The sequence below is a fragment of the Ostrea edulis genome, chromosome 2 (assembly GCF_947568905.1).
Source record: "Ostrea edulis chromosome 2, xbOstEdul1.1, whole genome shotgun sequence".
Lineage (NCBI taxonomy): Eukaryota > Metazoa > Mollusca > Bivalvia > Ostreida > Ostreidae > Ostrea > Ostrea edulis.
Window position 1 is genome coordinate 7,497,651 of NC_079165.1, and position 25,490 is coordinate 7,523,140.

Consider the following 25,490-nt stretch of genomic DNA (forward strand, 5'->3'; position numbering starts at 1 on the left):
TATGCAACATTAATAATAGGCCCTAAAGGTCACCGGGTTATCACAAAATGAAATCTCAAATGACGTTAGAAACTCAACATCCCTACTCCATATAACGTGTTTAAGTATGTCGACGGGAGATTCAAAGTTCACATCCTCCAATATTTTGAAAAACAAAATTTATTTCTTAAGTATCTGTTCAGATTTTGATTTGCTATATAACCCCATCCTGGGTATCGCATCACTGAACCTGACAAATCATTAATTTAATTAAAGTCTTCAGGACTTCGGATGACGAAATGCTATTTCTGAAGATGTAATGCAGTAATATAAATACCCGAGGCATGTACCTCCGATCCTGGGGTCCTAAACTTTCACGACTTTAAGAGACTGATGTTCGTTATAATCATGCATTCTATTTTTATACTACTATTTGTTTAATTGTACAATTCTTCTAGGTTTTGACTCCACCCCAAAAGGCAACAAGAGGTCGGGGACCATCACCTTAACAATTTTTATACCCGTACCCCCCCCCCCCCCCCCAGATGTTCCATATACACAGGACGGATAGCAATGGATCGCAATAGTTCACCTGATTGACTCACGTAACAGTCAAATGTCCACTACAGAGGAAAGGTCTCAGTACTGGTCACAAAAATGAGAAAATTTTGGACAAGATCTTGTCGGTATATTCAGAACTTTTGAGTGTAAACTGGTTTCATAATCCGTTTGTGATATATTTATAAACTATGACGAGGAATGACAACTTCCAGATTCACTTTACCTTCTAACGCGAGAGAGCACAAGAAACGTTCTCAGATAAATCTGTCCAATCCCCAGTGGCAGTTGGTGTCCAACATTCCTTTATTTCTCAAGATCAAGATGCAGTGAAATAAACCTACGTCTACAGACTTCAGAACCTCCTCTGTGTTTGGTGACCTGACAGGTCAGAAATGCATGTGAACTATCGGTAAAGAAGTGAAAAATATATTTCCTGTAGACTTTTCACAAAATACATGGCGAATTTTCAAAATCCTGTAAATATTTTAATTGCTATGGGAAATTCCATTAACCTTGGAAGAAAAAATTCCTGAGTGAAAATTTAAATATCCATGGGAGAAATTACAAATCTTGTGGAATCGTAGTAAACTCTTAAAGCAATTTTATTTCTCCTCTAGGAAATTTATTTTATCGTAAGAATTCTTTTACCTGTAAAATTCTGGTGGTAGAATTTCTGAAAACTCTTGTGGGAATTGTGTAAAATACTGTATCAAATTTATTCTTTCTTTTGAGAAATATTTCCCCTTTGGACTTTTTTCACCGTGTATTTCTCAACTGTAAGGCAAGAGTCACTTGTTCGGTAGATTATTTTGAATTCCAGATGACAGTCCATTATAGACAGCACCTGTGAATTTGAGATTTAGCAAATATCCCTAAATAAAAGCATTGGAGCCGAAACACCCAAAGCGATAACATAGGAGAGTAAACATTGGAAAACGCGATAGTGATCGAATGAAACGAAAATAGCAACGATGAATCGAGCAATACAGTTCATGTATCCTTATTGATCCACTGCCCGTGCTTTTCCGTTCCCTGGCACGAACTTTTGTGGGATTTTTTTTTTTTTTGTCACTGTTGCTTTTCTGTTTTCGCTCCTATTAAAGTATTCTGAACACTAAGCAGCAAATGACCATATCAGGACACCATTTAGCTTTCCCACTTTTCATGCATATGTACATCCAATTACCTGTATTCATATAAACTAGCAACTGGAGATTTTCAAGTGTTGCCGTTTCAATTCGAAACGGCAAACCTGCTGAACACATTATTTGAACAAGAGATTGTTTTGATCCATTTCAGTTTATCAACATTACCTGTCATGGTGAAGATTCCCACGACCACATTAATGTCCCTCCCCGCCACAATAGCCTCCTCCATGCGCGAGGTCCCATTCGCTTTCCTCTTCAGCCTGGCGGCCAGAATTCCAACTACGATGATGATGAGGTAACATATCAGGAGGACCACCAAGCCCAGCACATTCACTGCCATGTCGGATCTTTATTAGAGTACGAATAGATTATATATATCGAAAAGGAAGTGCACGACGCCAGAGACATTTACATGTATCGCATGTCTGAGATTATACACAGCGCTATAAAGAAGATAAAGGTAAAACACTCTATAGAAAGCAGTTTGCTTAGTGTGTTTTCAGTTCCAACAGAATATATACTAGTATTTATCTAACAAGTCATTTCCATATAGAATTCTTATAATGCATTTAGGAGTGAGGATGAGAGTGGATTTGTTTAAACTTTCAAACTGTAATTGGCGTGTCAAAAATAATTTACGAGGTCACTCGTCGTACGGTCACTGTGTCCCCTTGTGTGAATGTCAAGGGCATTTGAACATAGGATATTAAAACCTGGTTTGTTTTACCTGTAAACAATGGAGTTCTGACTATCATAACAAAGGAAGCTTGTACAATTCCATAAATACTATTACTATCTGTTTCATCCCCGTAATTTCATCATTATACAATCCATACAAATTTGGAATTGTATAATTATCTGTCATGTTAAGGGTCATAAAGAAACACTGATACAGTGTTTGATTTGGAGAGCTTTACTGGTGTATACATTTCTACCCAGGTTGCCATCTCCTCATTCTCTTTTTACTTTGTAGATTACACTATCCTGCTTAGTCCTATTCGTGCCATGCTGTCCTTGGCTTCCCTAAATGATTTTGCTATTTGCCCCCCCCGGTTAACAAAGCCATCAATTTCACCCTGGTCTTGGTCTTTTAGCATTACATGATGACACTCGTTCTCCTCAACACTTGCCTTTTCTTTGTGCACGAGTCTGTCTTGTACACATTACCAGTTTCCTTGCAATTGGCTTCTAAATAACAAGACGATCCTGTCGGCAATGTATGAGCTGATGTTATTGTCTACTGAGGATTTACGTATTACTCAGCAAGAAGAGTAATGCAGACATGTTACACCCTTGTTTTACTCCTAACTTTATCTGAAACCACTTCGTAAACTTTCTGCCAATTATTTGTTGTTTCCCTTTGATGGTACTGTAATCGCCCTTATAATCCTGAGGTATTGCATAGCTTTCCTTCACTTTTCACAGGATGACCGTTTGTACACTGTCGAGCGGTTTATCGACTTCTATGAAGATCGAGGTTGCTGCTAGCCTACATTCGATAGTCTATACAATACGTACTCATATATTCCACAACCGATTATCTTGTGTTGCGATACAGCGAACACATGACGACGACGACAGGCGCTGAATAGGTCTCCCGAGTTTGCTCCGGTCACCTAATTAAAACTCGGCTGGACTCAAAAACGCGCAAACTGCAGATCATCAGCCTTCTGAGCTTGGATTTAAAAGGAGAACATGTTTTGCTGGTATTTAGATTTTCAAGTTTCAAAAGGTCATACGGTGTATTATCCCTCCTTAAAAAGCACCAGTAAATTCAGTATGTTATGCTTTTCCAAGAAAAATCTGAAGGAACAAATAATATGAAAATTTGAGTTTTCCAGCGCCGTCTTCACGGCAACAAACGGTATCAAGCACCGGATGTGTTGTTACGTCAGGCTCGTAGCAAGTTAAGCAATCTCAAAGCAGGGGTGGGCACTGAATAGCGCAAAATCTCATCCAAGGACAAACTTTCACCGATTTCTGAATTATAACAAACCCCAAAAGAAGGGGATATGCTGTAGAAAGGTCTTCCTTACTTTAAAATTTTCAAAAAATAATACAGTACGCTTACACCCTCGATTTGAAGCTAACACTTTCGGTCCTAATACATGTACATGTATACTCGCATCTCTGACGTGCATCATCACAAGCCACGCCTATTGTCTCCGTTTACACTACGTCAAATGTAGGGTAGGTACTACCGGACTCGGTAACCGTGGCTAGCGACGATGCTCAGTCGTGAAGATTAAGTTACAGGAACGTTTGATCAGACTAGCGTGCTTTAAAAAAATGAATTTTCTCTCTCTATTTATGACTATACATGCATAAAAAAGACACGTACACCATCTAAAATATTACGGGTGGTTGTTAGAGGTTACCATGGCAACCGTAGTTACCCAGAAATTCGAATTCACACATTTCCTTCAATACTATAGTAGTGTACTATGTATTTACTCAAGGTGATCAATAGCAAAGCTCTGATGTGGCGCTTCTTGACGTGGCAAGGGATGTCAACTTTATTATAAAAAACACACACCATATAATCTGAAATAAACCCGATCTTTGATCCACTCCTGTTTCTGATGTCCCTAATGATGTATTAGCAACATCAGAACATCGGATCTATATATCGTTTCAATGCAACTTTCTGAACATTCACTTAATTTCAGTTTCTTGAAAAGGATATGAAAAAAAGAAGTCTTTTAAAAGATTTCATGGTATTGCTGTCCATACAATAGCTGAAGATATTCAAGATTTTGTGGCCGGCCTAACTGTTGCTATCTTGAACACAGTCTGGGTATGTGTATATCAAATTACAACAAAACTCATATCATCACATACTGCATTTAAATTGCAATACAAGAACAGCATTTATAAATTGAACAAAACTTCCTACATGTATCTGAATCATAAAACCACAACGTTCAATATATTTAAAAAAAAAATGTCAATAACAAAAACTAATGCTTGTAAAAGTATGTACAATGTATTTCAAATAAATTAATAAAGAAAATATCTCTGTATATAATACATGTACCTGAGCTAGGAAATAAATGCTTTTACTGATTTTAAAATAATGCAATGATTCAGAGATTCTTGTATATCAAACAAAACATCATGTAAATGCCCAGCATATTTTGGCAGTATCTCTCCCATGGAGTCAGTGCAATGATTTGATCAATTTGAAACTATTCAAAATGCCCTGTGACTAAAATCAACATCATAAAGCAAGAACCAGTGGAAGCTCATTCCTGCCAAATTTTGAGTGATACAAAACACATTATGAATAATCACAAATCAAAGTTTGCAATTCATCAATGCAATACAATTTGATTATATACAATGCACTATATATTTATTACATAATCCAATCCAGATGGGAAAAAAATTAAAAGTCAAATTAAATTTAGGAAAAAAGTTAAGAACTACATTTTGTGGTGGAAGGGTAAGTTCAATATCAGTCTGCACGATCTGACTGTTTCTGTTTCAACTAATGAACTGTCAGTATACCTCTAGACGTGTGTTTCAATGATTACACTTGGAACAAATTCAAATGTTGTCCATTCATTCATTTGGCTGATATATTTTTCAAACAGAACAGTGATTCTTTAGACCACCTACATCAATATCAACAATTTTTAGCTGATGTTTTGAAAATTTTATCTGTAACTCTAATTTTTCAAGTTCTATCTTACACTCTGAGGTATAAAGACATGGTTGCTCTGTGCAATACCAAAAACTGACAATACTCCTAGTATGCATGTTGTTTTAAACTTTCAATTTCTATATAATGCAAATTTTAAGTGCAAAAAAGTCATATTTCCTATTTACCTGCAAGACATTTTTTCATATCTTTACTGCTCTCATATGTATTCTGCTAGAAGACAGGAAATTTATGAACTTTAAAATGTAATGATTGATTTGTGTTGACACCCACAAAATTAGTTTACCTGAATAAATCAAAGGTAGATTTTAGTGCAGAAAGATCAAGTAAAAATTTGGATTAATGAATATTTTAGTAGCAAGCATATCATCTCTAATAATGACAATACCAATGTCTTTATGAGTTTGACAATTTCCATAGATAAGAGGCAAGACACATGACAGAGGGTTATATATGTTGTTTAGTCTTGCCAAATGTGGCAGTATGTATTAATTATGATGAGTGGTGGCTTGTGGTCCTTGCTGTTGATGTCATTTATAAATCATTCTTGATCATATATTGATCATCAGTGAAGTTTTGCCTTTTCTATTAATTAAGAGCAATTTCTTCTGTATAAATGAATGAATTATGGGCCGAACATGAGAATATCCCTAGGTTTGCATTAAGTGATGATTCATGGGGTCTAAATCATAATATCCTCATAATGACATCAAGTTTGCATGTGACCCCAAAAGATGGACAATCCTCAGTCTCGCACTAAATATGCCTCTTAAATGGGTGGATGAATGTATGAAAGCAATCCTGTCTGTCAGCTCAGCTTCAGATCTATACAATGCACCAAGATCACTAAAAGATTGACCCAATACTACTCATTTGTCTGCTGTGTCCACTGTCATGCAAAAGGTTGTAGATACTCTCAGATATACATGTAAATTAAACACCCTGAGGTTTTTGAAATTGTGTCATATCCACACAACTACAGCTCTGTATTTTAGGATCTCAGTATTGACTTGTCACTAGAAGACCCCCTTCTGTGGATTCTCAACACAGCCTCTGCTGCACATTCTCACCATTACAAAAGTTGACATTCTTACTAACTGTGTGGTGTCACTTTGAGCTGTGTGGTGTCACTTAAAAAGAGATGAGTGGGTGATGTGATGAGTGACTTCCTATATTCTGGGTTTGTGTGTTAACCTCCCCACCACCCGACACGAGGTAGCTGTTGTGTTGTGAATTCTTACATAAATACCTCATTACCAAGTCAGAGAACAAGGACACCATTACTATTGTCACCAGTGAAATGATCATTGCAAATGTCCTAAATGGAAACTGTTGCCCCGCGTCCACGCTGTAGAATGGATACTTTATAAATGGCTGCCAGTCTAACAGGGACTCCCCGGCCCCCATTCGTAGGACAGTTCCTACGAGGAACCCCGTGATGGCTCCGTATACATTGGACCTTGTAATGAAAACCGCACAGAACAGCTGAGGTAGGACAATCACAAACACAACATCCGCTGCCAGGATAAATAGTCCGTACACGATCGGAACAAAGAGGGAGACGAGAGTGGCCATCACTCCAACACAAAGTATGGAGATCGTCTGTATCCAGAGTGCCTCTGTGTCACTGGCCTGTAAATAAAATTCAACAACAGGGCTGCAATATATCGTCTTAAAACATCAAAGTTCAAAGGTTATAAAGGAAACCACAAGCATAACACGTTACCAGCAAAGGGATGCAACTCCATATAAATGTCACATACTAAAGATGGTAAGAGTTATTCAGAGTTGCAGTCACAGGATTTGTACAAATTCAGAACTATATCACAAATACTTAAAACACACACAAAAACATATGTAATCTGATCAATTTTCAATAGCTTTATTCTTTTTACATAATTTACCTTTTTCCTGATGATTTTTTTGTAGATGTTATTGGTAAACATGGAGCTGGAGCCCAGAATAGAGCTATCCATGGAGGACATCACAGCTGCTGAGATGGCCCCCAGACCTGGACGTAGCAAAAACCGCCATTGTCAGATTGTCAAAACACCAATATAAACTTGTGCATATGTTGTACATCAACAATATTTTCTCTTTTAAAAACACACCATACCTATAATGGCTACCCAGCTAGGCGTGAACTCGTGTAGAACATAGGGCAGTGTCATGCTGGACTGGTTTAGTGCCATGGGGGAGGATCCTAGTGTGGTGTTAGTCCAGTCTAAAAGGAAAAAAAATGAAATATCAGTCCCAAAGTGTTACAGTGGCCTCACAGTATAAGAATGCACAGGACAATACTCTATATAACTGACACCAAGCTTATGGTTGGTTGGTATTTTGATATAGGCCTATACATAACCATGTGCTCATCTGAAATACAGCTCCTATAATCATTAAATTAATCTGACAGTGTCTCTATTTTCAGCTTCATGCACTGCCTGAACTAAGTTCTCTAATTTTGCCAAGATAAGATCATTGTACTGTCAAAAAGCTAAAACTGGACTGTAGGAAATTTTCACTTATTGTCTTCACAAGCCATATATATACACAAGACATTTTCTATACCAGTGAAATTACCAAATTGAAATCTCTTTCTATTCTGTCCAAAAATTGTATCTTTCAAAAATCACATCATTGTTCTTAGAAACTGTGCTAAATGTATGACTCTAATTCATAATCCTTTGCAATTTTATTCTTTGTATTGGTTCCTTTATAACTTCCTCATCATTTCTACTTTTAGTTTTGAAAAATGGCCTTCCTCTGGCACATACCGGAATTTAACAAATTGTAGTTATATCTCAATACAATATACATGTATATTCCCCATCATCTCTAAACTCGTAAGATTTGTAGGTGTCCCTGTGACATTAGTCCCACCACATCCTTAGGGATATTTGCATCTACGCAATCAACTTTCTGCAGAAACTGTGCATGGACTAATTTCTGAACAGTAACTGTTGAACAGTTGAATTTGCAAATAATATGATGAAAAATGATATCCTTTAGCTTCAGTAACAGGGGTTGCTCTGGCTTTAAAAATTCTGTCGCCAGAAAAATCGCCAGCTGCAATTTTTTGTCGCCAATTTGTAGAAAGTGGAGCCAGCTAAAGTGCCAGAAAAAACACCATAATTTATGACCATTTTTGATGTGTCAATGTATTGACTTGCGAGTTGTTTTATATCTCTACTGATATGTGTGTATTTGCTTCTCTTATCTATGTTTTACTGTATTTATTCCCATTATAGTAAGACAGTGAACAATTTTCATAATCTATTATAATAAATATCATAAACGTTTATAATATCAAGCACTAGAATATCATCACGCACTGTTTGTATTAACTAAGGCAGAGTCTATCACTGAGTGTTACATCAAGATCCTCCGAGCCTTGGTAGATGCCCACTTGTCAAATGCAGTTCCATAGTCCAAAGGCTCAGTAAAGAGGCTCAAACGCATAAGGTTTTCCAGTGTTTCAATGCACAGCTTGTTTCTCAGGTCGGTTTTTATAATGTTCATTTTTGAGAAACCTCTTTCGCAATCAACGGTGCTGACAGGTGCAACAAGAAGTCTCTCAGCAGCTACAGCAAGGGCAGGGTAGGTAGACTTGGACCTTATGCTAAGCTGAAGCAAGTCCCTAACACCTAAGTAAACATGGGGGTTCTTGGCAACTTGGATCTTAGCATAACCCTGAAAATTAACTAGTTCAGCTTCCACGTCAGACTTTGAACCTACACCACAAGAAGATAGATAGTCGGACACTACAGAAGAAGCCTCAGAAAGAACAGAACTATCAGACTGTGAGTAAAACGATGGGTCAAACAACTGAGTTAGAGCCCTTAACACTGTAGCATCTCCCTCCTCTGTAAACCTAGACCTAAGGTTGTCAATCACTAAACCTACAAACTGGGAACAGGCTGAAGAAGCCTCTGACCTCTGCTGGGCACTGTCCCTGATATTGTGACCCTTAAACTCAAAAGTGCACAAACCAACTGAATCAACTTCTGGGGTTTCAGGGACTTGGTTAAGAAACTGAGAAAGATTGCCACCTGATCCAGATCTGAGACCTTCCAAAACCTCAACAGTAGACAGAAGGAGGGGGTTCACCTCTGTGAAGTCAATATCAGACCTCTGATAGGACTTGCACAGAATCGCCAAATGCCTAAGAACATCAGCCAGGTAGTGTGCCGTGTACAAGAACTTATAAGTGGTGATAGGTTTATGCATAGCAAGAGCCTTAGCAGAGTTGTCCTCAAGAAATACATTGACTAGGGAAGAGTAATTGTCAACAACTGCCTGCACACTACCTTCAAAAGTTAGCCATCTAGTATGAAAGACCTGCTGCAGACGGGTTTTAGAATCCTTAAGGACTGCTTGGATACCCTCAAGCCTGGACATGTTCTTGGGAGAATAGGCAAAGTACTTATACATACTGTTAATGACATCCTGAAATTTTACCAAATACCTCACCTTGTCTGCAGCATTTCCTGTACAAAGAGCTAACCTGTGGGCAATACAGTGAGTAGCCAACAAACCACTAGTCACCTCCCTAAGCCTAGTCACAACACCACTCTTACAACCTACCATAACTGAAGCACCATCTGTTGAAACACCAACCAACTTGTCAAGAGGCAAACCATAAGACTCGAGCATACAAGTACAGTGAAAATGGATTCTGCATTTGCAGTTGACAACTGTCTAATACCAAGAAACCGAGTAATAGGCTGAACCCTACCACCTACACTAGCCAAGTACCTAATATAAACCATTAGATTCTGATGAACAGAGACATCTGTACTCTCATCTAGCATAATGCTGAACACTCCAGAGTTCTGAACCTGACCTAACAACTGATCTACCACTACCTCTGCCATAGACTGCTGAAATTCCTTAGTGCTGCTGTGGTGCGAGTATGATGTGTGGTTGTCCACTTTGAGGTCTTTCAGTTGAGTTGCACCCTGAAATAGAGGAATGTTCCAAAAGTCTGTTGCAAGGATAAATAAAGAGCAATATTATACTGTCCATGTATTCATATTGACATTATTATTAACAAAACACAAGTAATGCCACAATAAAGGCAAGTCAATTATGGACATCCCATTGAAGTCTAATTACCGGGTAATTTGCTATGGCATAGTGAAAATGTCACAATTCAAAATTGTATTATTGTACTCTAATATAAATACCTGTGTGATACAAAGTTGGTGGAGTTCAGGCACAATAGTGTTAGCAATGTCATGTTGTGCTGCAAACATTACATTGGTCATGGCAGATACGATGGCATTCTTGCTCTTGGACAATGCTGCAACCTTTGCCTTGTCCATATCCCTTGTCTGTTTGCTTACTGTCGCTGCAAAGGTGTGGCTGTTATCACCTGAAAAATCAAAACATTGAAATAAAGACAATACAGTGGCGGATCCAGAGAAGGTATTTCCTGGGGATCGGACACACACCCCCCCCTTGTCAGAAAACTTAGTTAAAATAAGGTTAAAGTGGCATTTAAAGGTGGAACACCCCCCTTTCAAAACCAAAATTAGTAGTGGACCCCCCTTTAAAAAATCCCTGGGTCCGTCCCTGAGTTGTATATTTTTATACCAATTACATGTATATACATTTCGCCACCCCCCCCCCCCTCCCGATTCACTAGTAATTTTCCAAATCATAATATTGTCACCATGTATATATACACAACGTAATTCTCTAAAATTACATGTTGAACAATAGTAACCTAACAAAAATATTATATACATGGCCAAATATTGAATAAAAGAAACATTTTCTTATTAACTCTATGATAAATGTCGTACAAATTTCCGAAGTTGTATGGTCCGAGTTTCGGCAATTTTTTTCCACATCGTAAATAACAGTGTTAAATCATAGCAAGTACGTATTCATGAGGCTGTGCAACATATTTCATTTGTCTTTTTTAATCGATGTTGTTCACTGCACGAATTCAAATGATAGTTGTTCACGTGTCCCGATCAGACTTTCAGAATTAAGATCATCGGTGATCTTCTGTAAATTTCTGCATTTTATTATCACATTCCCTTGCTAGAAGTTTAAAAGAAATACGAGACTATCAAATTCCTCTGAGTATTTCGTTGTTTTACGCTCTTTAAAACGTGACTTTAAAATATATATATATATATTGGCTATATATATACATTACGTCAGTTTTGAAATTCCCCTCGCGCGCAGGAGTATTTGTAGAGGCCTACAGCAGATTTCCTATTTATATATACTAATAATCTTATCGCTGTTTTTTTTTTTTGGGGGGGGGGGGGTGCATGCAAATCTTTTCAAGCTTGTAATTATAGGAGGTTAGATACTTTAAAGCAAATTTGTACGACCAGTTTAGAAAAAATATATTATAAAAATATACAATCTATACATATAGATATTTATATAAAAAGAAGTTTCCTACCTTTTCTCGATTCGTGCTTAGTGACACTTTCTTTCTTCATAATATCGCATCCAGTTGTGAAAACGTTCACTACTTGGGCACTAATGCACAAGTCACAAAACATTAGTTTAAGCTTCACGTCATAACGTAACCACGGACGGCCAAATTTCCAAGCGTCCATGAATTTCCGAGAACTTGGTGTCTTAGGTGTTGCACATTCACTGATTTTTGAATGAACGGGTGTCTTAGAAGGTGTTGCACATTCTCTGATTTTTGAATGCACTGGTGTAGTTGGTTCCGGATCACTGGAATTTGATCGAAAGCCGAATGCCGTTAACTTCTGCACTTTTGATTTTGTCGGAGTTGAAAATTCTAACTTGCGCTTACCCATGTTTAGCAAAATGTATGTGACCGTTACGATGTATGTACATGGTATCAAGTGATCTTTTTATTTTGTTTGGGATAAGTATCGGAATATCAAATACATATTCTGTCTCTTTCAACTTTCTCAAACTCAGTTGCGCTTGGCTATCGGCTTCAAATGACGAACAAAAAGACCTTTATTTTCATTCGCTTTATTAAAATCCTTCACAGATCTGAGCAAGTAAATTACTTAATCGCCAACGACTGTGTTATCACAACTATTAAATTGATAATTACGAGTCACCATCTCGTGGTCTTTAATCCAATTATCGATTGTTTGTAACTTACCTGATCTGTCAATCAGCACCTGTTAGCAGACTGCGCTAGTTTACAGATACTTTACCTGCGTTTAAATCTAGCAGCACGTGCTTCCGATATGCGGTCAATTTTGATATATGCCAATTTCAATATACAAAACCTTGTCGCCAAAAATATCGCCAGCGGCCGATTTTTGTCGCCAGATCAAATAAAAAATCGCAATTGGCGACATTGGCGAAGCCCAGCGCGATCCCTGAGTAAAAAAATCACACTGGTATCAAATCTATCTCGTTTGTTCAGGCCAGTTTTTTTATTTCATTGGTTTACAAATCTAGATCCATCAACCCAATTTTCCTTCCAATTTTTCAAAAAAATTAGATGTCAAAAAATCAAGGTTTTTTACTCCCTAACTAAAAATAATGGAACATTCTTATGAGAAAAGTTGGACTCAATATCTACCAGAGGGCATGTTATATATGATTGATATTACAAAGCATAATAGATAAATATACAGTAATGTTTAATTTTTTAAATGTTTTTTGGGCATTAGTTTAACACTGGTTTTTATTTTTAATTTTATTTCAACCGATCTATAAACAGCAATTTTTTTTTAAAAAAATCCATAAATCAACAAAATAAAAACTATATCCTTATGGTAAAAATAAATGCATTGACAAGGATTGCCATAATAGGATCTACAAGAGCCTCCTTTGAGTGATAGCTGTGCACAAATTCCTAGGTAATTACAGTGGCCACGCCCGACTGCACAATTCAGGACACAGCAGGATCTGTTGAGTCTGGTCTATAGCAGACACAAAGATGGAGAAAACACAAAGAAGACTTTCTATGGAGTTGGGCTTTGTCTGGTTGGAGCTGTCGCTATCAGAATATTTCCATCCCTTTGTGTTCACATAATAATATATACAAATTGATTCTAGTGAAATACAGTCATGTATGTTACCTGCAGTGGTAGCCACAGCCCCTATGAGAATAGACGGGATAGTATGTTACCTGCAGTGGTGGCCACAGCCCCTATGAGAATAGACGGGATGGCTAGGATGACAGCGCTGAAGGCCCCCGCTACAGAGAGCATCTGGGCGTGTCTAGCACTTCTGACAGACAACACTCTCTGGAAGTAAGCCTGCCAAGGAATGGTTCCAAAAATCTACAAAACAAGGGGAACCATCAAATCAGAAAAGTCTGAAGAGGAAAATAATTCGTATCATGATTTCCTGCAGAAACTTGCAGGGCTTCTTTCATACGGAAAAGCTGCAGGGAGTACAAGCACATGTAATATATAATTTCTGGAAAATACTGTCCTGTTTAATTATTATCTGAACAATGTAAAATTGAATGATCATTTTAGAAAATCAATATTGGTTTTTTGATACCTGAGCGAGGTATAGTATTACTAAGGGGAAGTATTCCAAACAACATAACTAAAGATAACATGACAATCTCCCCTATAACAAATTCCTAATATGAAATTAAAAGAGCATCTAGTGGGTTGGACACCTAAATAAGATAATCATTGCAGCTGTTATCTGCCACAGCTTCCAATGACACCTCCATATTGTTTTATCAACCAAATCATTTGAAAACTTTATGCTTGAAATGTGTTACCATGGCAATGAATAGGTCAATCCAAGGACTGGTCATGTTGACATCAAACTGTCCAATCCACACCTCTGCAGTATCAGAAATACTTCCAACATTTTCATTGGTTAGAACAAAAGGTAAACTCAGCCCCTGCAAATCACATCATTTTACTGAAAAGTATGATGATATGAACCAAGCATACATAATACTCTAGAAAATTCTCCCCTGCAAACAAACGAAGCACAAAATCTGGCAATGTCTATGATAAATGCAGTTAAAGCAGTTCACATGAAAATTCATCTCATGCAAAACAGCTGTAGAACTGTAGCTCTGGGGGCTGGGGGAACAGGATGGAGCAAGTGAGCTACAGAACACTCTCCGTCCTTCAGAAAGACACTTTGATTCATGGTGCAACTTTTTTCTCCAAATGTTTGGAGTGTCATCTCCCCATATTTTTACGAGTTTGATTAGCAAACTAGAATGGCTACATAACCATGTGACCACTATTGAAGATGTTTTTGAAGGGAGGTTTAAAAAATGTCTTTATACAAATGTAGTGGTACAATATGCTAGGAATTCTTTGATATTAAAATCTTAAGGCAGCTACTTAAAATTATGGAGATAAAACACCTGAACCATGTAAATAAAAAGTTGTGCCATGTCTAAAGTTTTTATACTGGATAGATCAGTAGCTCTCTGGTCTGTTCTGATTTTACCCGAATGGATCAGTAGCTGTTTCTCCTGAGTTTACCTGGATGGATCAGTAGCTCTCTGGTCTGAGTTTACCCAGACGGATCAGTAGCTCTCTGGTCTGAGTTTACCCCTACAGAACAGTAGTTACATTAGAGACTGCCAAAATTCTGTATGCATACCAAACCAATGATGATGAAGATGAGTTGGACAATGTCCGTGTAAGCTACAGAGATCATCTGACCAAACATTGTGTAGAAGACTGTAGCTAGAGAGGAGCTGACGATGGCTATGCTGAGGGGAATGTTCACGATCACACTGAGGCTCGTACCTGTCAATATATAAGACACATGTAACATATACATTTGCAAAACCCCCTCTCTTTCTCTTATTACCCTTTCTTAACATAAAATATATAGGTCATCGCGCTTTTTAAAATGCTAGGCATACATAGCCAAAATTATATATCAACGTCAGAAAATTGCACTTAAATAATTTCCTTAAACAGCATTATCAAAATTTCACAAAAACTGGTTAAATAATGATATAATAGTATTCATAACAATTTCATGAAACTGTTTCTTTACAAAAATATACAAAATGTTTGTGAAAAATAAAGGAAATCTATTGCATAATGGACTTCATAAAGAAATCAGTGAAAACAGAGTTATTGCCCTTAGATTCAATATTTTGAAACATATCATTGAATATTCATATAACTAAAACTTTTGAAATATTTCATGTTTAACAATATTTTTTTTTTTACAACTAGGCCTATCTGATAAAGACTCCAACAAAAGTTATGCTTCTATCATGCATAAATCTAAATAAATCAAAGATTTTGCAAAATATTCAGAGCTCCAGATAAGGTGTGTATCAGTGTAAATACTCATTAAATTTGACCAAATATGCATTTAAGTTGAAAATTATGTGTACAATTACACATTAGCGAATCTAAATACGCTTTACACCCCCAAAGGAATGTGTACTTGTGATACATTAACAAAATATGAAAACAAATTATCTATTCATATGAATTGAGGTTAGCCCAGGGCTTGATCATACATGAAATAGTGCTATGAAATATGTTTCGATGGCAATCACAATTTTGAAAGTTTGGAAGAGTTAACTCAAAACAACTCTATAGACCTACTTGTTATACTTTTTTCTTAAAGAGGCAGTGTGAGGGCGAAAGCACAGAAAAACAAGAGGCCCAAGGGCCTAGAATCGCTCTTCTGATAAATTGTACAACCCCACCATTTCTATTCTTAGCCTCTTAGTATTCTAAATCTTTAGTTAAATCCTAAGAATTCAAAAAAGTAGGTCAATGTGACCTACTTTTTGGTTTACACATTTTGAGAACCCAAGAAATATCAAATTAATAAGTTTGATGATTTTAAGCCAATTAGTATCTGAATATTGAAATATAGCTGTCAAATTCCAATCGTAGGTCATGGTGACCTACTTTTTGGTCAGCGAACTCCGAACATGCAAGACCCATCAACTGACAAAGTTTGATGACTGTAGGTCAAATAGTATCTGAAATATATAAATATAGCCGTCCAATTCCAAAAGTAGGTCAAGGTGACCTACTTTTTCATCAACACCCTTCAAACATGCAAGACCCAACAACTGACAAAGTTTGATGACTGTAGGTCAAATAGTATCTGAATTATATAAATAGAGCCGTCCAATTCCAAATGTAGGTCAAGGTGACCTACTTTTTGGTCGACACCCTTTGAACATGCAAGACGCATCAACTGACAAAGTTTGATGACTGTAGGTCAAATAGTATCTGAAATATATAAATATAGCCGTCCAATTCCAAAAGTAGGTCAAGGTGACCTACTTTTTGGTCGAAACCCTTCGAACATGCAAGACCCATCAACTGACAAAGTTTGATGACTGTAGGTCAAATAGTATCTGAAATATATAAATATAGCCGTCAAATTCCAAAAGTAGGTCAAGGTGACCTACTTTCTGGTCGACACACTCCGTAGACTCAAGATGCATCAACTGTCAAAGTTTGATGATTGTAGGTCAATTAGTGACTGAAATATATAAATATAACTGTCAAATGCCAAAAGTAGGTCACAGTGACCTACTTTGTGGTCGATACACTCCGAAGACTCAAGATGCATCAACTGACAAAGTTTGATGATTGTAGGTCAAATAGTGTCTGAAATATAGTAATTCAGCTGTCAAATACCAAAAGTAGGTCACGGTGACCTACGTTTTGGTCGACACAGACCGAAGACTGAAGACGCATCAACTGACAAAGTTTGATGATCCTAGCTTTTACAGTGCCCAAAATATGCATCTAAAATTGAAAATGTGAAATTTGAATATCTGCAAAATTCAAAAAGTAGGTCACTGTGACCTACTTTTTTTATAAATATGTTTCAAGGCCTCAAGATGCATCAACTTACAAGATTTGATGATTCTAAACCTCTCGGTATTTGAAATAACAACTTAAAATATATCTATAAATGATAAGCCATAAAATTCAGAAAGTAGGTCACGGTGACCTATTTTTCAGTTGACGCATTTCAAGGTCCCATGATCCACCAACTGACAAGTTTTGATGATCATAGGCTTCAAAGTGTCCAAGATATGCATCAAAATTAATTTTAAAATAAATACCTGCAAAATTCAAAAAGTAGGTCACCGTGACCTACTTTTGAGACAACTTGACACAAGGTCCTAAGATGCATCAACTGTCAAAATTTGATGATCCTAGTCCTTATAATGACTAAAATATCAAAGATTTAAGAAAATATAAATTTAGGTCAACTTTGAAGTGACCTTGACACCACGCCCTTTGCCCAAGGGTAATGCCTTGAACAATTTTTAATCTACAACATATCCTTATCCTTATGTGTAAGTTTGGTGATAATCTGCCCAGTGGTTCTTGAGAAGAAGATTTTTTAGCAACCACTACTTTTGTTTGTATTTTCCTGATTATCTCCCCTTGTTAAAGGGTCACATCCCTCTATTTAGTATGTGTGAAAGCCCTTGGGCCAATGATACCCTGTAACAAATTTGAAAAAAATTGGCCAAGGGGTTCTTGAGTTATAGCCCTTTTTCTAAAAAGTTTACGCACACCGCACAAATGGCCATAGCATTAGCTCTTTGAGCCTTTGGCTCTGAAGCGCTAAAAAACCACTTGTAATATCATTCATCCAAGATTGATAATACAAGTTTGTTTTCTTTCTGTGCTTTCGCCCGTGGACGAATGATATGATTGCTGCTAAAAACATGGCCCAGAAAATGTCACTGGATAATCAATACCCTCGAGTGCCCAGTAGTCGTGCGCTTAAGAGAGTATCCGTTTCAAGAAACAGTTAAACGAAATATTAGCTTATTTCACATGATATTTTAACTTACCATGTTATAATCTTACTTTCTCTTTATTCAAAATATTTCAAAGCGGTTTATCATGTTTATTATTGAGACATAAAGCAAGTGAAGTTCAACGTCAGCCATATTTGTTTAGGACCAGTAGTCGTGCACCCGGATGTAACAGCTAAATGAGGCCAAGAAAAACACATTTTTAGTGTGTGGTAACTTTTTTCATTCATTTCTTAAATATCACATTCGTTTTATGCATTTACACTTATATACAGCTAATGGAAATGAAATATTTCATTACACTGATTGCATTTCACAGTTTGATGAATTTCAATATGAAACTCAAAATACCATAAATTTCACAACAGAATAAATATGATAGGCATCAAAATAACATCAAAGTCAACTATATTTCGAATAATGAAACTGTTCAAAACTTGGTAATAAACATATTTCAAAAGTACACGTGTTTACTCTATTTACAGTGGGGACATTTATACTGATCACCAATACGAATCACTCTGATATCAATACAGTAGTTTAAGTGAACCCAATGTCTGCACATATCACATTGCACCCACTTCACAAAAATTAGGGATGCACTTTGTCGGACGGCTTCAGGTGTGTACTTTTTACAAATGCAGCACAGTTCTTCCTCAGAAATGGAAACATCTTCGGAATCTTCGGATAAAAGATATCGGTTTGTAGACCCAGGTTCCTGAGAATGATCCTTAGTATGATGAGAAGTGTTTATCTTCTTACTACTCGTTGGGCCCATGTAGGAAGGTCCAGGTTCCTGAGAGTCATTGTTAGTCCGACATGAAGTTTTCTTGTTCCTTGCATTTGCGTGGCTTTTTCCTGTAGATTTCTTATTGGATGAAACATGCTCTTTAATTTTATTGGACACCTCAAGCTCAGTAATTGCTCTGCCTGATGTTATCTTGCTGAGAGTATTGCGTGGTTTTTTGGCCCTCGATCCTTCAGATTTTACATGGACAAGCTCCCTCGTGCGTTCAGCAAAAAAATTTAAGCTATTGTTCTCAACTATAACATCATTATCATCCTCATCTGCCTCTGCCATTTCTTGATTTTCCTCATGGGTGACCGTCAAGATTGCATATGAAGGTGCCATGGCTTCTGCTGGGACTACATCAGCATTAAATGGGTATATCCGACACTTGCGGAAGGCAGACTGAAGGTTTTCTGCTGAAAGAGCTTTTGTATATGCACGGCATGCTAGCGAACAAATATCCTGCTTCAATATAACTGTTGATGTTTCTCTCATCTGTTTATGACACAAATTGTTATAGATTTTCTGGAGGGGGCCATAACAACCAACATCCATGGGTTGAAGAATATGACTTGTGTGTGCTGGCAATACATGCAGTATAACATTGTGTTCCTTGGCCCATTCCACCGCAGCAACAGAAACATGGGACTTGTGTCCATCCAACAATAACAAAACTGGTTCATGCAGTCCACCAGGAACATGTTGAAGGAAGTGGTTCTGTAGATATTGTAGGAAAATAACAGAGTTAGACCAACCACTCTCTGATACATCACCAGTTGCTCCAGGTGTTGCGCCTTCCATCAACTCTGTCCTCATGCGCATTCCAGGAAATACAAAATATGGTGGAATGGTAACCCCCGAGGCACTACCACATCCCAATATAGTGACTGTAGAGGATTTTCCTGTTGTAACTGCCTGTGGAGTTTGTCCGGTGCCCGATACTACATGAGGAGGCACATGATTAAGGGTAATTCCTTTCTCATCAATGTTGAATATTCTATGGGGTTTGTCCAATAAACTGTATTTCTTAGGAATAGTTGAAAGTTCGTCAAAGTACTTTTTCACATTTCCTGGATTTGCTGATTTTGCTCGTTGGTACTCTAAGGCTCTTGGCTTTACAACCTTCAAGTCTGGCCACCGCTTCATCAATCCTCTAAACCATATAAGTGTGAGGGGTTTCTGTTGTTTAGTCTTTTTACCAAGTTGAATTGCATAATCTGATGCAATGTTAGTCACTTCTTGTCGTGTGTATCCATACCCCAGTGCTGCCATTTCCTTCAAGTGGGACACTAGCATGGCTTCTTCTTCCTGTCCTAATAAAGGTGCTGGTCCCATAGTGACCTTCTCCATATCAACTTTCCCTTTCACGCGGTCACGAAGAGTTTGGACGGGGACACTATATTTCTTCGCTGCCTTACGGACACTAATACCCATATCCTTGACAGCCAGATAGGCATTGATAAGTCGAGTTGGACTGTATTGTCTCAACCTAACATCTGTTTTTTTCTTTGAAGTCTAAAACAGTAAAAGAGATAACTTTATCACTTTACATGTATTAGTCTATTACTAGTACTAACTTCAAATTAAAAAATAAAATTTGATTTACTCATAGATGTAACATTTTAATATATATGGTAGATTAGTGTACATTATTAGATCATATTATAAAATTAAATCGATGAAATTTATGAAATAAAGTACTATTCTTTAATAACAATTACTACACACTAATTCCCTACGTCTTATACAACCTTCCAAATAAAAATAATGGACTACCAAATTTTCAATACACCAACAATTAAAATATTTGGCCTCGTAAACAATTCAAACTACGTGGTAGCCTTCACCTTGGGTTATGCTAATTAGCCATGTGGTTGGTATGTCCACAGGTTGCGGTTCAGTATGATTAACATATACTTTCACAGACAGGGGGAAAAGCATTAACAAAATGGCGGGTATTTTGGGTGTATAATTGTATTTTTATCCTTCTTACCTGTTTGTTTCGCATATTTCACTCTGAGTAAAAATACGGACGCTCTCTTCTATTATCTTCGAAAATCAGCTGCTCGTGACGTAATATTTGGGCACGCGCCCCGATTATGACAACAAACAAAATGGCGCACGACTACTGGGCACGCACGACTTTAGGACCTTCAGCCATACTTCTTCCGTTAAACTTCGACTTAAAAGTTTTTACTGAAAGGCCACTCTAGCAGCATTGTCTCAATAAATATTTAAAAGCATTTGAGAGAATGGGAGTCACACATTTATTTTATACTTGTATATTTATGGGGGAAAATCCTTTATTATAGTTCTTTTTATCAAAACTCTTCATTGTCATTGGGATTTTTTAATTTATCATATTGAGGTATTGAAATTAAATATGTCAGACACTCAGTCACATGATTACGATCCAATTCTATTCTGTATTAGTGGCAAAACAGCAAAGATAACCAGTAAATTACAAAATACTCTTTTGACTATTTCTGAAAAGCAAAATATACTCATTGATTTGAAAATCAAGGGGTAAATACTTTTTGTGGTAAAAAATTATCTGGAGCTCTGATATTACTACATCACTTGAGGGTGGAATTACTTTAAAAGCATATAAAACACTTCTCACTAATTTCAAATGGAGCAATTTACCCAGAGCTACGAGGATGGAGGCTGTCCAGAAGACATCACCACAGAGCGTGGCTGTGTACACCAGCACGACCACAGTGTCACCAAACCTCTCCTGAATAGGATCCAGCATGGTGAGGTATTGATGTTTTCGCATTCGACCAGCGAAAACAATACCACCTGTTACGATAAAAACAAGTAAATCATCCCCCCCAAAAAACCTCATTTCATCAAAACAATCAAATGTACCATTCAAAACTGTGACGTCGTACGATTTCGTAGATTTGTTGATATGTAATTTATGGACAGCTATTCTATGTACTTCCTTTATGAACAAAAATGGTATCCTGTAAAGCACTGGATTTTACATGTTGGCCATAAAAACAAAAAAAAAATAGTATTCAACAAAAAATTACAGAATCATGCTTTTAAACTGATGCTAATTCAAATATACAATGTAAGCTGTCCAGTCTAAACAAGCTTGGTATAAGAAAAAATTACAATGAAACCGAAATTTAGGATTTTAATTAATTACCAGTGATCAATCCCATGAAGATACCAAATGGAGCCAGTGTCCACACCAAGCCTGATGATGCGATGGATTCTGCTGTTCCATTAATGTAACCTCCCCCTACTGTTGTGGCTGCCAAATATTTAACAAAGTATTTTTTTTTTAAATGTCAACTTCATCTAAATACAGGTCAATAGACAAAACACAGTAAATAATAAACATACAATGTTATGTAGCATGGTGGATGTTTTCCTGCTCTGTGCATGAATTTTCATTTCGATGACCCCATACTGCAGCCCCAAAGGATCATAACATAACTGAAAATGCACTCGCATAACACAGAGATGCCTAAACACCAATATATATGACTATTATGACCTTGCTGTTCTGGATAAGACCAAGGTCAAAGATCATGGTATGAAATGAGAGATCTAGCTATAAGAAATCTACATAAAAACATGAAAGCTCCATAAATAGTTCTGGAGATACTGAATAGGTAAAATTGATATCATACGTAGGTCAAACTTCTAGGTCAAGGTCACAAGGTCAAACACCAAGGTATCATGCTGTAAAGAATCTATACACAAAATATGAAAGCTCTATATCGTTTAGGAAAAATTGAATCGTACAGGTTTTTTTAAAAGTAGGTCAAGGTCACATGATCAAACACAATTGTATCACAAGGTCTTGCAATAGTTAAACTATATACAAATCATGAAAGTCATGCCTTGAATAGTTCCAAAGATATTGAACAAGTTATGTTTTTTTAACAGTAGGTCAAAATCCAAGGTCACAAGGTCAAATGTTATAGTATGAAATTAAAGGTCTTGCTATAAGAAATCCAATTACAAAATGTGATCTACCTTTAATGGTTAAGGAGATATTGAATGGGTCAGCGCTTTTTTAAAGTAGGTCAAACTCAAAGGTCAAAAGATCAAACATCATTGTATCACAAGGTCTGGCCACAAAGAATCTATGAACAAAATATGAAAATCTTACCTAAAATAGTTCTGTCTATCTTCAATAAGTTATGTTTTCTTTTAAAAGCAAGTTAAACTTAAGAGTTCTACAGCATATTTCTACAGACTCTCTCTCTCTCTCTCTCTCTCTCTCTCTCTCTCTCTCTCAGTATATAAAACTTTGATCCCCTATTCTGGCCCCAATCTACACCCAGGGATCATGTTTTGAACAAACTTAAATCTACTCTATGTCAGCAAACTTTCAAATAAATGTCAACTTTTCTAGATTGGCTTAGTGATTCTTTAGAAGATTTTTAAAGTTTCCCCTAAATATGAATTTCATAGTTTTGGTATAGGGCTCATTGCTCGTTATAGTTAATTTGATGCGAATGATTCAGGTGTCCTAAAAACTCATCAAGTTGTCTTGTGAATTCATGATCTTGCAATTTGATGTCTGCCTGTCCTTTCACAATATTTAGCATTCACGTCAAATAAGGAATTTACAGTAATCAAAGAAAGGATTAACATCCAAATAAACCATCAGAAAAATGACTCTGACAATGGTCCTTTCCATGCTTTATTTCTCCAATATCAGAAAGTGTCAATTACTGAAACAAAATATCAAAAGAAAAAAGTTTTTACTCTAATAATGTACAACTAATTTAATTTTTGAAATACACTTGGCACTGACACCATGGGAAACATGTACACCTAGTTTGATGGTCCTAGTTTTACCTATGTATTACTACATGTACTGTTTTTCCTTCGTGTTTGCCTATATAAGCATCACATGACCTTTGACTTTGAAAAAACCCAGGCATCTTCCTCTCACCAGTCACCATGGGGAACATCTGTACTACTACAGATTTAATTATCCTAGCCTTCTTAATTCTTTTTTATCCTTTCCACAAGTTGCTAACAGATGAACAGACAGGCTATGATGAATCCATTTGATTCTCCTTTCCTTACTAATTATGTTTCTATATTGTTTTGTACCTTAAGATTTGACCTATGGATGACCTTGAAAAACAATACGCTTCTTCTAATCCTTGAAAACATGGGTAACAAGTTTAAAAATCCCAGCCTTACAATCACGAAGTTTGACCCTGACCTTTGATTACCCTTGTAAGTTTGATCTTGGTCTTAGACCTTGAAAAACATTTGGTTGATTGGGAACACACATAACAAGTTTGATGATCTTTAGCCATACAAGTAGTTTTCATTTGACCCACAAGGTGTTGATATCTGGACAGACGCAATTCTTCACACCAAACACAAACAATCTTTCAGAAAAATCAAAATTTCATCCAATTTGTGAGCACTGCCATTACCTGTCATGGTGAAGATTCCCACGACCACATTAATGTCCCTCCCCGCCACAATAGCCTCCTCCATGCGCAAGGTCCCATTCACTTTCCTCTTCAGCCTGGCGGCCAGAATTCCAACTACGATGATGATGAGGTAACATATCAGGAGGACCACCAAGCCCAGCACATTCACCGCCATGCTGGATCTTTATTAGAGTACGAATAGATTATATATATCGAGAAGGAAGTGCACGACGCCAGAGACATTTATTGCATGTCTCTAAATATATGTGTAAAAGCACAGCTTTACAAAGATCATAAAGATAAAACACCCTAGACAGCAGTTTGCTTCATGTGTATTCAATCCCAACAGAATATATATTTATGGGCCACAGTGCTCACCTGAGTCTTATTGGCCCTGCTGTTCTTCAGACATAATTTTTTTTTACCCTCTTTATTCCCACAAAAATTTTTTTACCCCATATCATGACCCCAACTATAGCATTTTTACCCTCTTTATTTCCACCATAAATTCTATACCCATAATATGAGCCCACCTAAGAGTCACACAGGGTCATTACTTAACTGAACTTGAATCAACACAACAAAAGGATGCATCAATACAACTAACATGGACTTGCTGTTCACAAGAAGATTTTCCTTAAATAGAAATTGAAATGAAAGGGTCAAAATTTGGGGGTCATACACTGTATGTTGCTTGTTTACATAAAATTATATCTCTGAATACAAGAATCTACATTTTATGTATATACTCACCATACCCTGGGCATTTTTCTGACAATCTTCAAAGCAAGGTCTTTCTGTAATATCAACGTATATTGTAAATAAACGAAAGAAAAATATTGGGGTTATGCACAGGCCAATGCCCTCTTTAAAAACTATACATTACGCACACTGACTAGCTACACTACAGTTCATGAACGGGTATAAATCATACGCTAAATAACAATTTTTATTTTTATTAACAGCAATTCCTTCTTTGCCATATTTCTCTTAAATACCTACAAAATATTTATCTCAAGTATTAATATATATATACAAAACCAAAGCTTTACAACAAAAATCCCTTGCCCCACGTGGATCTGTTTATCAATGGATACGGAGTGGTGTAAATGTAGTCCTGGTGAATGTCCTGGACAGCCATAAGTTTGCACGGAGGATAGAAGCCACAATCGAAAGTTTCTCATTCACCACGGAAAAACGC

General features: G+C 36.8%; 4 protein-coding genes and 1 long non-coding RNA gene across 8 annotated transcripts in view; 1 reads left to right on the plus strand and 4 right to left on the minus strand.

The window, feature by feature from the left end:
• Positions 1–2,028, minus strand: part of LOC125680498 (high-affinity choline transporter 1-like) — a 10,749-nt gene extending 8,721 nt beyond the window's left edge. The window contains exon 1 of one of the 2 annotated variants that reach the window (XM_056157495.1): positions 1,854–2,028. In XM_056157495.1, the coding sequence (XP_056013470.1) occupies positions 1,854–2,028 (175 nt within the window). Of the gene's footprint in view, positions 1–763; positions 1,015–1,853 lie in introns of those variants that run through there. The other variant, XM_056157496.1, reaches the window with a different exon arrangement.
• A 48-nt stretch (positions 2,029–2,076) lies between these two features.
• Positions 2,077–8,370, plus strand: LOC130052441 (uncharacterized). Its single transcript, XR_008800794.1, has 2 exons — positions 2,077–2,148; positions 7,282–8,370. It is a non-coding gene; the product is annotated as an uncharacterized LOC130052441 (long non-coding RNA).
• Positions 4,517–25,391, minus strand: LOC125680497 (high-affinity choline transporter 1-like). Its single transcript, XM_048920132.2, has 11 exons — positions 25,342–25,391; positions 25,043–25,086; positions 24,290–24,471; positions 22,024–22,131; positions 21,513–21,668; positions 14,908–15,056; positions 14,060–14,185; positions 13,448–13,601; positions 7,469–7,576; positions 7,257–7,363; positions 4,517–6,984 (listed from the first exon to the last, which is right to left on the minus strand). Exons 3-11 carry the CDS (start codon positions 24,462–24,464, stop codon positions 6,484–6,486), a joined length of 1,584 nt encoding a protein of 527 aa, XP_048776089.2. The 5' UTR covers positions 24,465–24,471; positions 25,043–25,086; positions 25,342–25,391; the 3' UTR covers positions 4,517–6,483.
• On the minus strand, positions 8,613–12,925 carry LOC130052440 (zinc finger protein 862-like). Of its 3 annotated transcripts, none has more exons than XM_056157500.1 (3): positions 11,777–12,925; positions 10,539–10,726; positions 8,613–10,310 (listed from the first exon to the last, which is right to left on the minus strand). In XM_056157500.1, exons 1-3 carry the CDS (start codon positions 12,144–12,146, stop codon positions 9,933–9,935), a joined length of 936 nt encoding a protein of 311 aa, XP_056013475.1. In that variant the 5' UTR covers positions 12,147–12,925; the 3' UTR covers positions 8,613–9,932. The 3 variants fall into 3 exon arrangements, with proteins under 3 accessions (XP_056013475.1, XP_056013473.1, XP_056013474.1); XM_056157498.1 differs by having other exon boundaries at positions 11,160–12,712; XM_056157499.1 differs by having other exon boundaries at positions 8,613–10,726; positions 11,777–12,712.
• Positions 18,145–21,022, minus strand: LOC130052439 (uncharacterized). Its single transcript, XM_056157494.1, has one exon. It carries the CDS (start codon positions 20,298–20,300, stop codon positions 18,552–18,554), a length of 1,749 nt encoding a protein of 582 aa, XP_056013469.1. The 5' UTR covers positions 20,301–21,022; the 3' UTR covers positions 18,145–18,551.
• Positions 25,392–25,490: the final 99 nt, after the last annotated feature.